General features: G+C 46.2%; 1 protein-coding gene across 1 annotated transcript in view; it reads left to right on the forward strand.

The window, feature by feature from the left end:
• ITGA9 (integrin subunit alpha 9) overlaps positions 1 to 15,387 on the forward strand; it is a 287,368-nt gene that overhangs the window by 137,165 nt on the left and 134,816 nt on the right. Inside the window, exon 16 of the mRNA XM_031962459.1 lies at positions 3,781 to 3,930. Coding sequence (XP_031818319.1) covers positions 3,781 to 3,930 — 150 coding nt within the window. The remainder of the gene's footprint in view (positions 1 to 3,780; positions 3,931 to 15,387) is intronic.

A 15,387-nucleotide genomic window follows, 5' to 3' on the forward strand; every position in this document is an offset into this window, starting at 1 on the left:
ACTTACAGCATTTCAGATTAGACTGTAAGAGACTTCATGGCTCTAAAATACTAATAGAAGCTGTCCAATCCAAGGTCTAGGGGTTTTTTTCACAGTAGGAAACTGAGGCCCAGTGAAGTGAGTGACAGGTGTAAAACAGAGCTAGAGAAAAAGGGACTTCAGAAAAGTAAATCGAGGCTGGGCTGTGACCTCCTCTCAGTGCGGGTGGCCAAAGCTCGGACTTGTGCCCAGTCACCCTCACTCCCCCAGTGCCCTTCCTCACCAGGCCACCTCTGGCTGGGCCGGCCGCTTTCTGTGAGTTCGAAGGCATCCTCTACCTCTCGCTCAGACTGGATGGTCTAGGATGGCCCCCTCAGTTCTGCTCTAGTCCCAGATTTGGAGTCGGTCTGGCTGTTCAGCCTCAGCTGCGTGAGGGCCACTGAATCACAAAGGCCATCTCCAGAATCCCTTGTAGTGTGGGATAAGTCACTGAGGCTGATGCAGTTCGGATGGCTGAAAGCAGAGGAGATCTCTGGGAAAGGCAGCAGTTGGCAGCATGGCCTACCTTGTTGTCTCAGTTTCTATTTCTGTCGCTTCGTGGGATTATAGATTTTAAAGCCACAAAGGACCTCAGATGCTTTGTAGACCAGCCCTCTTATGTTACAGATGAGACACTGAGGCTCTGAGGTGTCAAGGGACTTGGTGAGGGGCACAGACCTAGGCTTTGAGCTAAGAAGGTGACCCCAGAGGTCACCTCCCTAGGTCAGTTCTGTCAATTTACAGCAGAAGGCCCCGGGGCCCCGAGGCCCAAGTAACTTGCTCTAGCTCCCCTAAGGAGGGAGTGGCCGAAGAGGGATTTCATTCTAGACCCCTTTTAGGTACATCTTTAACTAAAGAGGCCATTTTGGTCCCAAACATTTCAGCGATCTGTGCTTTCCAAACTTGAGCTCTCTGCTGCTACCTGGATGTGCCTTCTCCTTCTGGGGGATGCTCGTTTGTGGACCATCCACCTCCACAGAGCATCTGTTGAAAGCCTTGAAGTCCTTCTTCAATGTCTTTCAATATTCTGTAGATGCAAAACAATCCTTTCAAATGAAAAATAATTTGTTTTCGTTCTTTCTGAAATGTGGCAAATGTTGCCCACTTTCTTAATCAGAATCCTCTGAACACAATAGAATTTAACCTTTTCTGAATGGCTGAGCCATTATTACTGCAATATATGTCCGCCTCCTCTCCTTCCCCTCCTTTCCCCCCAGGCCCCTGAAACATGGAAGACTAGCCATCCCAGAGCTAAATGAATCCAGATTGCTCCGTTTTCATAGTTAGTGACAATTCCCCCCTCCCCCCATCCCTTAATCCAATCAACTAATCAATCAAAAAGTACTTAACGAGGATTTGCTATGGGAGCCATAGACATATATGGTATGTTCCCCGTCCTTAAGTGGTTTCTTCATGTCCATTTTCACTATTATCAACGAACCTGCTCATAGCAGCATCCCCTGTGCCCCTGCCAATGGCCTTCGGTTTCTGATTGGCTGCTTCTGACATGGTACCGGGCGTGATACACGTGTTTGCCAGGACTGTTGGTAAACTGAGTTAATAATCTCTGAGGAAAGGCCTCTTTTTCACAGTAAAGTGCATCAGCTTTGTAACCACTGTTTTAAGGGCTCGGGGCCTTTAAATTTTTTTTTAGACTTCCAGGTTCATGGCTATATTCCAGACTACTGAGCTTGCCAAAAGTCTGACCTCTGTATGTGAGGGGTGTTACTGTGCCGATGCTCGTGGGTTCTTTGCGGGAAGCACACGGCTCAGATATTTGCCTTGTGAAGTCTATAAAACTAGAAGTGGAAAAAAAGGGCATGATGGTCAGGGACTAGGAGTCCTGGATCCCTGCTCATGGCTTCAATAAAAGTCGAGCAGACCTGGGAAACCCATTTCCTCTGGGTGTTCCAGATGGAAGACATTTGCCGCGGTGACTCTGAAATGCACCAGGGTTTTCCAGATTGAGTCTCAACAGGCCGTAACTTTGCAATCCAGGCGAATTCTGCATTTTAAGTCCCAGGGGGCCCCCAAACCACCTCTTGTCACGTCCTTGAGTCTTGTTGGCAGAAATATACCCTGCGTGGTGCAGGTGCTGCCGTGCTGGGCCTGGATTCGGGAAAATTTGGGCTCAAATCCTGCCTTTGTGATGCTAGGGAAAGCCCCTCTGAACCTCAGGTGACTCAGGTGGAGAGCCTTCCTTCCCAGGAGACTTCACAGGTCTGGGTGGGTCCTGAGTGCCATGGGATCACTTTGGCTCTCAATCCTCCAGTATTTGTCTTGGAAAGAAACTACCAGGTCTTCCCCCTTCTCTCCCCCCACCCACATCATTTTCTTCCTGTCAAACTTATTCATTGTGTTAAAAATGAAAACATTTCAGTATTTTTATGGAAAGTTGTGACCTCCATGAGGTCATGGACCCCTTGAAAGGGTTTTGGGGACCGTGCTTTGGGAAACATCAGTGAAATGAATGGAGAGCAGTCCTCGGAGCCGGGGAGACCTGGCTTCAAATCCCCCTTCTCACGTGCCCTGGTTGTGTGGTCCTAGGCAAGTCACATAAGCCCCTGGGGCTGTAGGCAATTCTTTAAGAATATAAATTGCACATGGCTAATATGGAAATACAGTTTGCATGACTTCACATGTGTAATTGATAGCATATTGCTTGCTTTCTCAATGGATGGGAAGGGACTCTAGGGAGGGAGAATGGAGAGGGCCGGAACTCTGGAGAAGTCTACTTGAAACAAGGTGTTAACTCAGTGGGATTGAGGAGATGATGGTTCTCTAGTTCCCATAGATACTTAGTACTTAGTGTGGTGATGTCATGGTTCTCTGGTTCCTATAGATACTTAGTACTTAGTGTGGTGATGTCATGATTCTCTGGTTCCCATAGATACTTAGTACTTAGCGTGATGTCATGGTTCTCTGGTTCCCATAGATACTTAATACTCAGCGTGGTGATGTCATGGTTCTCTGGTTCCCATAGATACTTAGTACTCAGCATGGTGATGTCATGGTTCTCTGGTTCCCATAGATACTTAGTACTTAGTGTGGTGATGTCATGATTTTCTGGTTCCCATAGATACTTAGTAATCAGTGTGGTGACGTCATGGCTCTCTAGTTCACACATGCTCAGTGTGCTGTAATGATGTAATTACTATAAGGTATATAAGGGCTAAAAAGGACTGGGAATGAGACTTTCTATCTTTGTCATCCTCCTGGCGACTCAGGAAAGACTCCCGCCAAGGAGGAAGGGGAGAGCGATACCCTCACTGGGAGGGCTTGTGCATGGACTTCCATGTGGAGAAGGGGACAGGGGTGATGTGGCCTTTGAGATTCATTCTCCCTCTGCAATTCTGGGGTTCTGGGGTCCTTCGCTCTGCTCCTGGGTCTATCCTGGGGGTCTCCTATGGGAGACGGTCCCAGGGCTTGGGACAAGTGGTTTTATTGCTGCATCCACCATTATTTATCACTCTAAGAGAAAGGACCTTGGCCTTGGCGTTAGGAGACGTGAACTCTAGCCTTGGCTTCATCACTGACCTATGGCCACACCACTCGCCATCTCAGGGCTGTATTTGTCCAAATCTGGGGGATTTGGAACAGCAAGGAGACAAACAGATGACTGTTGCCATTGTGGGTAACAAAGACAAGACGGTTGTGTTCCATTGGAGCCCTGCCCAGGTGCCTGGCTGGCTGTTCAGAGGACAAATGGGGACAAGGTCCTGCTGGGGTATCTACGTAACGCACATTTGTTTGTTTTTTCAGAGGAGGGTCAAGGATGTCATCAGTCCAATTGTGTTTGAAGCCGCTTACAGCCTGGGTGACCACGTGATTGGAAGAGAAGAAAAGGAACTGCCTCCTCTTAGACCCATCCTTCGATGGAAAAAGGGACACAAGATTGCTCAGAAGAACCAGGTTAGAATTATATATTCTTATCTATAATCTGGAAATAGTATAATGTATATTCCATAGATCTTTTCTCTAGTTATATTGCATAGTATACAAGAAGTATATGGTTTTCTACTTCTTTAGCAAATGTTTTATTGATGCGTTTTCACCCATTTCTCAACAATCAACCTTCTCCTCAGAAGTCTCCCTCATAACAAAAAAAAAAAATAGGCAAATGAACGATGTCAGTAATGAAGGACAATTTACGGAGCATTCTGCCACCTTTCTATTAAGGGCACAAAGGTGGGTTCTTTAAAAAATCGGTTCTATAGCATGGAGGTAATTGAGATTTAAGGCAGAGTACAGTAAACGGCAGTGGACTGCGGACCAAGAGATCTGGGTTTGAGTTTTGCCAGGGCCATTCATTAGCCACAGGAAAATCAATTTTCCTGGAATTAGGCCATGGCTTCCTGGTCTGGAAAATGAGCTGTTTGAAGGGAATGCTCTCTGAGCTCCCTTTCACATGGAAAATTCTTGATTCCAGATAGTGATAAAAGAATGGGGTCCATTAAAGAAAGAACAATGAAGTTAACTAGTTAATTGCTAAATCGCCAATACATGGCAGTTGTCAAAACTCCAGGTTTAGATAGAAGTTGGCAAGGGGATCGATTGCTTGTCCCGTGGGTCCCTGCATAGAGTGCGGCTGGACATGGAGTCAAGAGCCGGGAATTCAAATCTTGCTCTGATATTTATTAGCTGTGTGATCCTGGGCAAATTCTTTAACTGTTTCCCATCTGTACAATGGGTATGGCACTGCATTGGTCTCTCAGGACTTTTGTGATCTTCAAATGAGAGAACACGTGGAAAATGCTTTGCCAACCTTGAAGCAATATAGAAATGTTAGCTAACTGTGCTTCCCCGGCTCCTCATTTGTGCAAGGGGTTCATAGGACTAGGTAACTAGTACTAGTTCTGTGAACAAATGAATAAATGAATGAATGAATGTTTATTAATTTTTAATCTATTATTTATTAATTTATCAAGTATGTATCGAGCCCTTCTTGTGTGCAGAAGTCGTGTTGAGGAATGGAGAGGGAGACAAATGCAAGGCTCCCACCCTCAGGGAGCTTACATTCTAATTGGAGATTGAGAACCAGCTTGGAGGGTTAGATGGCCGAGTCGATTTGATGGTGGTTCAAGAACGAGGCTTTGGATGGCAGGAAGAAGGGGGCCCCTTGGGGGGCCATGATGAAGATCAGGAAGCCGAGAGTGGAGAATGGCTGGAACTCTGCCTGAAAGTGACCTGGGACAGATGGTCACTGGCCTTGAGGTCCCATTCTCCAGGTCAGAAGGCTGGTGTCCAGACGGGTCTTGCAGGATTTCTGGGAGTGATCCCCAGAAATCGTTGCATACAGAGAGCTTAACCAGAAGTGTTTCTGTTCTCACATGTTCAACTTGTCCCAGTTTGGGGGTTGGGGGGCGATGCTAGCTTTCCTCTGAGACATGGTCTTGTATTTCTGGCCAAAGGTCTGGCCAAAGGCCCAGCTGAGCCCTAGGTTATCCCAGGGCCGACGGGTGCCTGGAAAAGTTCGCCAGGGGCTCCCGGACTTCAGAACGGGGAGCGGAAGAGATGGTGCTGGTGTCCGCTTCTGCTCAAGAAGGGGTTTTTATGGTTGAAAAGGGTCCGAAGCGGGAAGGGCACTTTCTGAGCGGTGACTGAGTGAGCTCACCTCAGGGCAGTAGTGACAGGTTGTCCAAGGGTCCTGCGAGGGGAGGAGCTGCCCATTGAAGTGGGAGGAGCACCAGTTGTCGAGCTCTGAGGGGCTCTGGGAGTTGGAGGGGTAGGAGAGCATTGTGGGCACAGGGAAACAGTCCGGGGGAGATGGAACAGCAAGGAGACCATTGCCCTAAAGCAGAAGTTCTCTGGCACAAACACTGAGGATTCCCCTGAGAGATCTGATTATTTGGGCTCTCTCACTGATCTTTACCTGGAGCATGCTGCTTGTTCTGGCTGAAATCTCCTCAAATTAGTCGAGTTTCTCGTGACCGAACGAGAAGTCGAGCAACTGGAGTGTAGATCAGAAGTCTATTTTGTGTCAGATAATTGGGTCCTCAGAGGAGGGTCGGTGATAGGCCAGAGCTGCAAGGAGCCGCAGGGGCAGCCATTGGTGGTGGGGCCACTCTGCCATGTACCTCGTTTCCCAGAATTGTGGGTGTGAGACCGCGACCACACGAGCTCAAATGGTTTGGGAAAAAAATCACATAATCCCTTCATTTACTTGCCACATATACCTGAGCTCTCCCTCCTTCTGACTTAGGCTTCCCCTCGTTGCCATTTTCCTCATCCCTTCAGAAGCCAGCCGTGCTCCCGTTTGAGAATCTGGTTGGATCTTATCTGAACCAGTTACCAGCTCTCAGAGACAAAACTCAGGCAGGCGATTTAGGGGCATTGTTGGCACTTAGGAACTTCCACACAGAGCTGAGAAGGGGTCTCTGGTCAAACCCCTTCATTTTTACAATTGAGGAAACTGAGCCACGTAGCAGTTGAGTAGAGACTTGCCAAATCCACCAGGGGTGGCCAGTAGCTCAAGCCCCTCTTTCACCAGGGGCCTTTGCCATGCTCACTGTACTTCTAACTTGGCTCCCTTTTCTGATTTCCATCCACTTTCTACCTCCCTTTCTGCTCATTTTCCTTCATTAGGATGTGAACTCCTTGAGGCTGTCTTGTTTGTGTTTGTATCCCCAGCCCTTAGCCCAATACGCAGCATTGTCAGGACTTAATAAACGCTGTTTCCCCCTCTCTTTTTTCCCTATGTCCATGTCTCCTCTTACTCCCTCCCCACCTCTCTCCTTCTCTGTGCCTTTCCCTTCTTCCTTCACTGGAGTCTCTGTTTTCCCACCCCCTGCTGCCAAAAGAAGGACCCCCGGACGGGGGAGATGGCATCGGCTCTGGGAGGGAAGTTCCCTACTTATGGCTCTGGCAAAAGTCGCTACCAAACTCATGCTTTCATTAAAAAACCAGACCACACACACTTGCATTATGTAGTTCGTACATATATGTGCACAGGCATAGTATAAAACATTTATGTTTATCTCTACCTTGCTTTTCTGTTCCCTCCATTTCTAAATATGTCACTCCATTTCCTCTTTCCCTATAACAAAGAATCGAAAACACAGCCAAGTAAAACTAACTGGCACAGCGAGTCTGACGGTATGCACGGTGCTCTGCACCCAGAGTCCCCTGCTTCCCCCAGGGACAGAGGGAGGGACATCTTCTCGTTCCTTCTTTGTTATAATGACTCAGTGTTCCGTTTTTCTTTTATTCTTCCCATTTGCAGCACTGTAATCATTCTATACCATTTACCTGGTTTTGCTGACTTCATGTCATGCAAACTTGGGGGAGAGTTTGGTAAATGGATTCGAGTGGTTTATTTGTACGTCCGAGTGCGGCTTAGAAGGATACAGAAAACAGCAGTTCGGTCTGGGAGAGGCTCTCAAGGGCTCTCCCTTGCCCCCACCATCCCATGGGCCAGCACGTGGATATGGCCCAGAGATGCCGGGCACCCACATTTACATGACTTCCTGTATGTCATTCATCAAACTCTGGTCAGGTGTTTGGTATAAAGAATTTTTTTCCAAATCGTTCTTTTCTCTTTTTGTTACACATGCATTGATTTTGTTTGTAGGGACAACATATCTTTCTTATGCTTTTTATGTGCTTTGGGAAAACCCAAGCTCATTAATACAATTTTATTTATTTTTTCCCAGTGACATGTAAGGATAAGTTTCAACATTAACTTTTATAGGATTTTGAGTCCAAATTTTTCCTTTATCCTTCCCTCCTTACCGCCATCCTCAAGGTGTCAAATAATGTGATATAAGTTATACATGTACAGTCGTATTAAACTTATTTCCATAAACAACATAAACATAAAAAATGTGTATCATTCTGCACCTTAGACTCTCCCCTCCTGCCAGGAAGTGGCTAGGGCCTGTCCGTGGGCCTCTGGAAGCTCTTTGCACAATCAGTTCTCAACAATCATTTATTATGTGCCAGACATTTCCCCGAGAGCCTGAATTAGGTGGGGTGTGGGGAGTATGATTGTTGTAGAGGGTACAGATGGCAGTGAGAAAGAGACAGACAGACAGAGAGAGACAGAGAGAGAGAAAGAGACAGAGACAGGGGTGAAAGAGAGAAAAGGGGAAAGAAAGACAGAGACACACACAGAGACAGAGAGAGAGAGAGAGAAAGAAAGAGACAGAGAGACAGAGAAAGACAGAGACACAGAGAGGGGAGGGAAGGAGAGAGAGACACACACAGAGAGACAGAGAAAGACAAAGAGAGACAGAGAGAGGGGGAGAGAAAAAGAGAAAAGAAGAGAAGAGAAGAGAGAGAGAGAGAGAGATGTTATAAAAGAAGAATCAGAATAAAAGGGGAAAACGATGAGAAAGAAAAAAAACAAAAAACAGTGGGAATAACGTGTTTCAATCTGCATTCAGACTCCATCTTTCCCATTGGCATTTCCCATCATGAGTCTTTTTGAATTGTCTTGGATCCCCGCTTTGCTGCAAAGAGCTAAGTCGGTCATGCTGGTAAGCTCCCAATGTTGCTGTTGCTGTGTACAACGTTCTCTTGGTCCTGCTCACTCACTCGGCATCAGTTGAAGGAAGTCTCTCCAGGCTTTTCTGAAATCACCTGCTCCTCATTGCCCTTAAAGGATCAGTCAGAGTTAACTTCAATCTGTCTAAGTTCCATAAGCAGGAAAATGAACGTGGGCCATGCTTCCTGTGGTAGAAATGTCTCTGTTCTCAGGTTGAGATGCTCCGGTCCGTTCCTGGGGTAGCAATGACAGACAAGAGCGAGGCTGGTTTTCCCAGAGGCAAAATGGAGAAACAGGAAAAAGTCATCCAGTCTTTTCCTTCCTTCTCCTTGCTCTACTCGTTTGGCAAATAAGAAGTGATGGCTCTGTGGGCTTTCCTCATGTGTCCTCCAGATGTGCGAGGGAGGAGAAAGAGGATTTTCAGGGCTCAGCCCCTTTCAGGAAGTGAAACTAATTTAAATTTGTGCCAATAAAGTGCTCGCAGTGACTGAATCCTAGCCCTCCCAGAGAACCGAATGACCTCGTTACATGGTCTAATGTACCTCAAATAATCAGGGAAAGAGATTCTCTTAAAAGAACCAACTCTCTTACCTAAAAGGCCTGAGGAGGGAGGGAAGAACAACCAAGTAATTGACAGGCATTGATTATTTTTTGGAAATTCCTTTTGTTTGAATTAAATAGTATTTTTTCAATGACCAAACATTCATTTTTCTCTCTTCCTCTTCCCTGTCACTGGAAATACAACAATCATAACAAATCCTGCACCGAATAAACAGTCGGCCAAAAGGCCACACTGGCCGAGTCCAAAAGTGTGTGTCTTGTCCTGCGTCTTAGGCTCTCCCCTCCTGCCAGGAGGCGGCTAGGGTCCGTCCCTGGGCCTCTGGAAGCACTTTGCACAATCGATTCTCAACAAGCGTTTATTATGTGCCAGACACTTCCCCGAGGGCCTGGATTAGATGGGGTGTGGGGAGTATGGTTGTTGTAGAAGGTACAGATGATGGGGGGGGGGAGAGAGACAGACAGAGACAGAGAGACAGAGACAAAGGCAGAAAGAGAAGGGGGCAGAGGGAAGGAAGGAAGGAGGGAAGGAGGGAGGGAGAGAGACAGAGACAGAGAAAAAGATGGACCCAGAGAGAGACAGACAGACAGAGACAGAGAGAGAAAGAGAAGGGGGCAGAGGGAAGGAAGGAGGGAGGGAATGAGACAGAGACAGAGACAGAGAGATATAGAAAGAAAAAGACAGACAAACAGAGAGACAGATGGGGGGGCACAGAGGTAAGCAAGAAGAAGGGGAGAGAGAGAACCAGAGATAAAGATAGAGATGGACACAGAGAGAAACAGAGACAGACACAGACAGAGACAGACAGACAGAGACAGATACAGAAACAGAGAAAGAGGAAAGAGAGACACACAGAGAGAAAGAGAAGAGAGACAGAGATAGACAGAGACAGAGATAGACACAGAGAGGGAGGGACAGAGGGAAGGAAGGCGGGAGGGAGGGAGAGAGACAGAGACAGAGGTAGAGATGGACACAGAGAATGTCCTTGAATGCTGGGCTAGGTCATGTGACCTTTCATAATGAATTTACCAACTGAAGTGACGTTATTGAGAGGGAAGTGGGGCAGGGTCCAGAGTTGCTGGAGAGCTCAGGGGGCTGTGGAGATAATGGAAGGAATGGGGAATTTGCAGTCAGAGGACTAGGGCTTGAATCCCGTCTTACCACTTCCCAACCATATAAACTTGGCTAAATCACTTGACCCCCCTGACCCTCGGAGTGACTTCCTCTGTAACCCCGGTGTTCCCAGCTTTGCTTCTCCTTGTTTCTGGGTCCCAGAGGCACTTGGTGAGGGCTTCTCAGAGGAATGGTCATGGCCGGAGCGGGGAGAGCAGCTTGATTGAGATCCAGTGACATCCCCAGAAGGTCCCGTATTGGCGATGGCTGTCATCGTTTTGTTATGGCCACAGTTCTGAGTGGAGGATCTGAGTGTGAATCCCAGCTCCGCCTGTAGCTTGCTGTTTGACTTTGACAATCAATTCTCAACAAGTATTTATTAAGCTTTTCCTTATACCAGGAGCTATTATCTGTGCTAAAGATACAAAGATGAAGCCGGGCCTGTTCTCAAGATGCTCCCGTTCTGTCAAATTCTCTTCATCGCTCTGGTTCTCTTCCCCCAACTCTAAAATGAGGGGCTTGATCTGGCTGACTTTTGGGACCGCTGTAGGCTGGAGTCCTTCACTGAAGGAGGAGTCCTTTGTGGAGGGGGGTAATGGAAGCCTCTAGTGTATAAGACATCATCCATAGGGAGCCCTTGCAGGTTACTGAGCAGAGGAGTGACTGCCCAACCTGTACTGGAAGGAGGCTATTCTAGAGGTGATATGGGGGTAGAATACGAGGGAAGGAGATGAAAGAAGACAGGAGAGAAAGCTCCTGAACTTGTCCAGGCGGGGAGAAATGTAGTTGAAGAGAGGAGAATGGACAGAAAGGAGAGAGATTTTAGAGGCAGAATTATATGTGGGAGAAATGTTTGAAGTTTTGTGTCTTAGACATTTAGACATCTGACTTAGGATTAATGGCCAATTATTTAAGATCTATTAGTTGCAGCTGCTGAATTACAGAGATAATGATATTAAATGCAAGTGACATTCAGAACTCCTGCCAACTTATCTCGGCGAGTCTAGGAAGCTCTTTATCTTAAAGCCCTGTCAGATATTGTTATTGACTGTGGAAATTCTAGAGGGCTCCTAAAGACAGTTGAAAGAGTTCTCACTTCAAAAGCCCTGATCCCACCCTGCTGAACACTAAAACAATGCAGTGTACATTCCCCCGGCATTTTGGGGGGCAGCTCTGCTGTCTCCACTTGGGAGAGTGGAAGGGTCATGGAAGCCATCCCGTAGGGGAAGAGGCTGACTGAGAGGCAGTGAGTTCCGTCCTCCCTCCTGCCCCAATATCTTTTTTTTTAATTATAGCTTTTTATTTACAAGATATATACATGGGTAACTTTTCAGCACTGACAATAGCAAATCCTTTTGTTCCAATTTTTCCCCTCTTTCTCCCTCCCCCCTCCCCCCGATGGCAGATTGACCAATATGTATTAAATATGTTAAAGTATATGTTAAACACAATATACGTATACATGTCCATACAATTATTTTGCTGAACAAGAAGAATCCGACTCTGAAATATTGTACAATTAACCTGTGAAGGAGATCAAAAATGCAGGCGGACAAAAACAGGGATTGGAAATGCTATGTAGTGGTTCACACTCATTTCCCAGAGTTCTTTCGCTGGGTGTCGCTGCTTCAGTTCATTATTGAACAAATGGAGCTGATTTGGTTCATCTCATTGCTGAAGAGAGCCATGTCCATCAGAATTGATCATCATATAGTATTGTTGTTGAAGTGTATAATGATCTCCTGGCCCTGCTCGTTTCACTCAGCATCAGTTCGTCTAAATCTCCCCAGGCCTTTCTGAAATCTTCCTGCTGGTCATTTCTTACCTAACAATAATATTCCATAACATTCATATTCCACAATTTATTCAGCCATTCTCCAGCTGATGGGCATCTACTCAGTTTCCAGTTTCTCTGCCCCAACATCTTTAAGAAAAGTTTGGATGACTACTCGTGGGGCATGATGTCCATGGAATTCTTGTTCACACGTGGGTTGAATTGGATACCTATTCCAAATTGGAAATCCTACAGATCCCTGATTTTTATAAGTGAATTTTCTACCAAAATATTTTCTGAATGAACTTGTATGAGATTTTTTTTTTTCGGGCGGCTGAAGATCTATTTGACCATCGACCAAATTTCATTCTGTCTTGTGGCTTTTTAGAAAATCTCAAGTTTCCCGTTTCTCATTCCTCACATCATTCAGGGATGTGCAGGAGTCAGCTGATGGATTTTTTAAAAAAATATAAACATTTGCACTTCAGAAATCAGCAAATGTTACAAATCCGGGCTTGATTTATTGATGTTTTTTTGTTGACTTAAAGTGAGGAGGAAAATATTAATAATGAAGATTAAACTAAAAGTATGTTATCATACATTTTCTGAGCCTTCCAGATAGCCAGTTATCAAACATTGAGCAGCACATCCTGTTCTCTGCCCTTAAATGGTACCTCCTCTTTTCTCTTCTTCCCCATTCCCAGCTCACGTCCCTGCCCAGGCTCTTCATGGCTTTCCTAGGCCATCAGTGTATGTGTGGTAGGTTTGGCTTTGAGGACCATTGTTTGAGCCGCTCTTTAACCTTTTTTTAGTAGAGTTTTGAGTGAATCAGAATGCTCAGGAGGGGCTGGTTTTCAGAGAGAAACCAAATAGAATCTGCTTATTTACTTGGAGAAAGTAAAATGTGTGAAGTGCTTATTGCTAAATGAATAAGCATTTCTTAAGCACTTACAGTGCACCCGTGGGTCAGCCAGTTCCTGAGCATTTATGAATTGCCTGCTTTGTGCAGACACTTTGCTAATAATCACCAGGGTTAAAAGAAAGGCAAAAATCCAGTCCCTGCCCTTAAGGATCTCAAAGTCCAATAGAGGGAACACCATGCAGACGATTATGTACATCCAGGATATCTTCTTTAGTCATTTTTCAGGTGTGTCTGACTCTTCACAATCTCTCTCTCTCTCTCTCTCTCTCTCTCTCTCTCTTTTTTTTTTTTTTTTTGGCAAAGACACTGGACTGATTGGCCTTCCCTTTCTACAGATGAGGAAACTGAGGCAGACAGGGTGAAGTGACTTGCCCAGGTTCACAGAGCTAGGGAGTGTCTGAGGCCAGACCTGGACTCAAGAAAGATGAGTTTTCCTGACTGCAGGCGCTCTACCCACTGCATCACCCAACCACCCAAAATATGGACAGAGCCAGTTGAAGATAATCGATGGAAGGAAGGCACTAGAATCATAGAAGGGAGGACTTTAGCTAAGACTGAAAGGGAAGCCAGGAGAAGAAAAGGGGGACGGAGCAGGTTCTAATCTTGGTGGACTAGTTACTAAGTTAACTAGGATGATGGCAGACGCTGTGCTTTCCCGACGGCACTTTAATGGCTGGTGAAGCTCTAGCCCGGGAGACGGTGGTTCCGATGTAGCCGCCCTGCATGGGGAGCCATGCAAAGTTACCCCTGGAAGTCACAGCCAAGGCGAGGGAGCTCAGGACACCGCCTGTAAATGTTGTCTGACATTGGTCGTTGCCCATGCAAAGCAAGACAATTTTCACCGGCTGTGCCGAGATGAATTCCTTTGTCATCTTCTCAAACAGAGAAAAGTGTCAGAAGTTGAAAGTAGAAAGAAGAAAGCTGTTTTCTTTTGATCTTAATTTTCAAAGATTCAGAAGTGAGAGACTCGGAGCCTCCATCCTACTAAAAAGCAGTCGCCATCTGTTCCCCCAGTCCCTCCTCAGATCCTGCACGCTTCTTATTTAAGGATGTAATTTCTAGGCTCGAGGGAGGGGAAAAACCCTGCTCACAACTTGGGTCCCAAGTGATCATTAGAGAACGCTTTACCTGTAGAGCATCCCAACTAGCTTGAAAGTAAAGCCATTTCTCGCTCAAAGCCCCGCTTTCATTTAATGTAAAATGTGAAGAGATGGGGAGGGGGCGCTGCGTGGGGAGGGGAGGAGAAGAGGGAGCAGGAGGAAATGGAGCTTGATGACTTCTGGCACCAAAGGAGAAGGGAGAGTTTTCGGAACAATCTTATGGGGGTAGAGAAATTCGAGTGAGATGCAAGTGACACAGGGCCGGGAAGTTCTGGGCCATTCTTTGTGTCATTAATGCTGAGCGTTGTGCCTGGTATGTAGTAGGTGCATGATAAGTGTTCACTTACTGACCTAGAACAGTGCCTGGTGCATAGTAGGTGCATGATAATTGTGCATTGGCTGATTTAGCTTAGTGGAATAGATTAGATACACACAAGGCAATAATCAAGGCCTAGAGAAATCTAATATTTGATAAACCCCAAACTCCAGTTTCTGGGATAAAAACTCACTATTTGACCAAAATGGACAATAATATGTCAGAAACTTAGCATAGACCTGCATCTTACACCCTATACCAAAATAATGTCAAAATGAATACATGATTTGGGCATAAAGAGCAAAACCATAAGCAAATTAGGAGAGCAAGTGATAATTTATGTATCAGATCTTTGGAGAAGGGAGGAATTTATGAAAGGCAAAATGGACAACTTGGGGAGCGATTAGGTGGCATAGTGGATAGAGGACCAGCCTTGAAGTCAAGAGGACCTGAGTTCAAATCTTGTCTCACATAATTAACACTTTCTAGCTCTGTGACCTTGGGCAAGTCACTTAATTCCAATTGCCTCAGGGGGGGGGGAAAGGGACAACTTTGATTATATTAAATTAATTTTTTTTTGCACAAATAAAACCATACAATACAAAATACAAAGGAGCTGGTCCCACTCATCCCTTTGTCCTGCTTCTCACAGGCCTCAGCCTGAGAGTGTCTTCCTCATCAGCTCCATAAAGAGGGCACGGGGTGAGTCAAGAAATACGACAAGAAACCCAAACCCAACAACGCAGCAGAGGAAGCAGCCCTCCCTGCTCCCCCGCCCTCCAAAGTCAAGACATCAGATCCATTTTTGAGGATTACAGCTGGATTAAGCTGGGATTCCTTGGATTTAGAGTGGGAAAGACAAGTTCAGACTTGAATGGGAAAAGCAGGTGTCCCAGTGACTGGGCGACCTGACCTCGTCCCGGGAAACTTGCTCTTTAAAATTTGGTGAACCAGAGGCTGCCGGTCCTAGGGCTGGACCGACAGAGGTGGCTGTGTGCTGTTCTGTTTGGGGGAATTTGCTGAATGGCTCTAGCATGGTGGCTAAGGCCCAGGGGCGGGCCAAGCCTGGCCATCCCCACAGGGGGCATTTCAGGATGCCT

Source organism: Sarcophilus harrisii, chromosome 1 (assembly GCF_902635505.1).
Source record: "Sarcophilus harrisii chromosome 1, mSarHar1.11, whole genome shotgun sequence".
In the NCBI taxonomy this organism is placed as follows: Eukaryota; Metazoa; Chordata; class Mammalia; order Dasyuromorphia; family Dasyuridae; genus Sarcophilus; species Sarcophilus harrisii.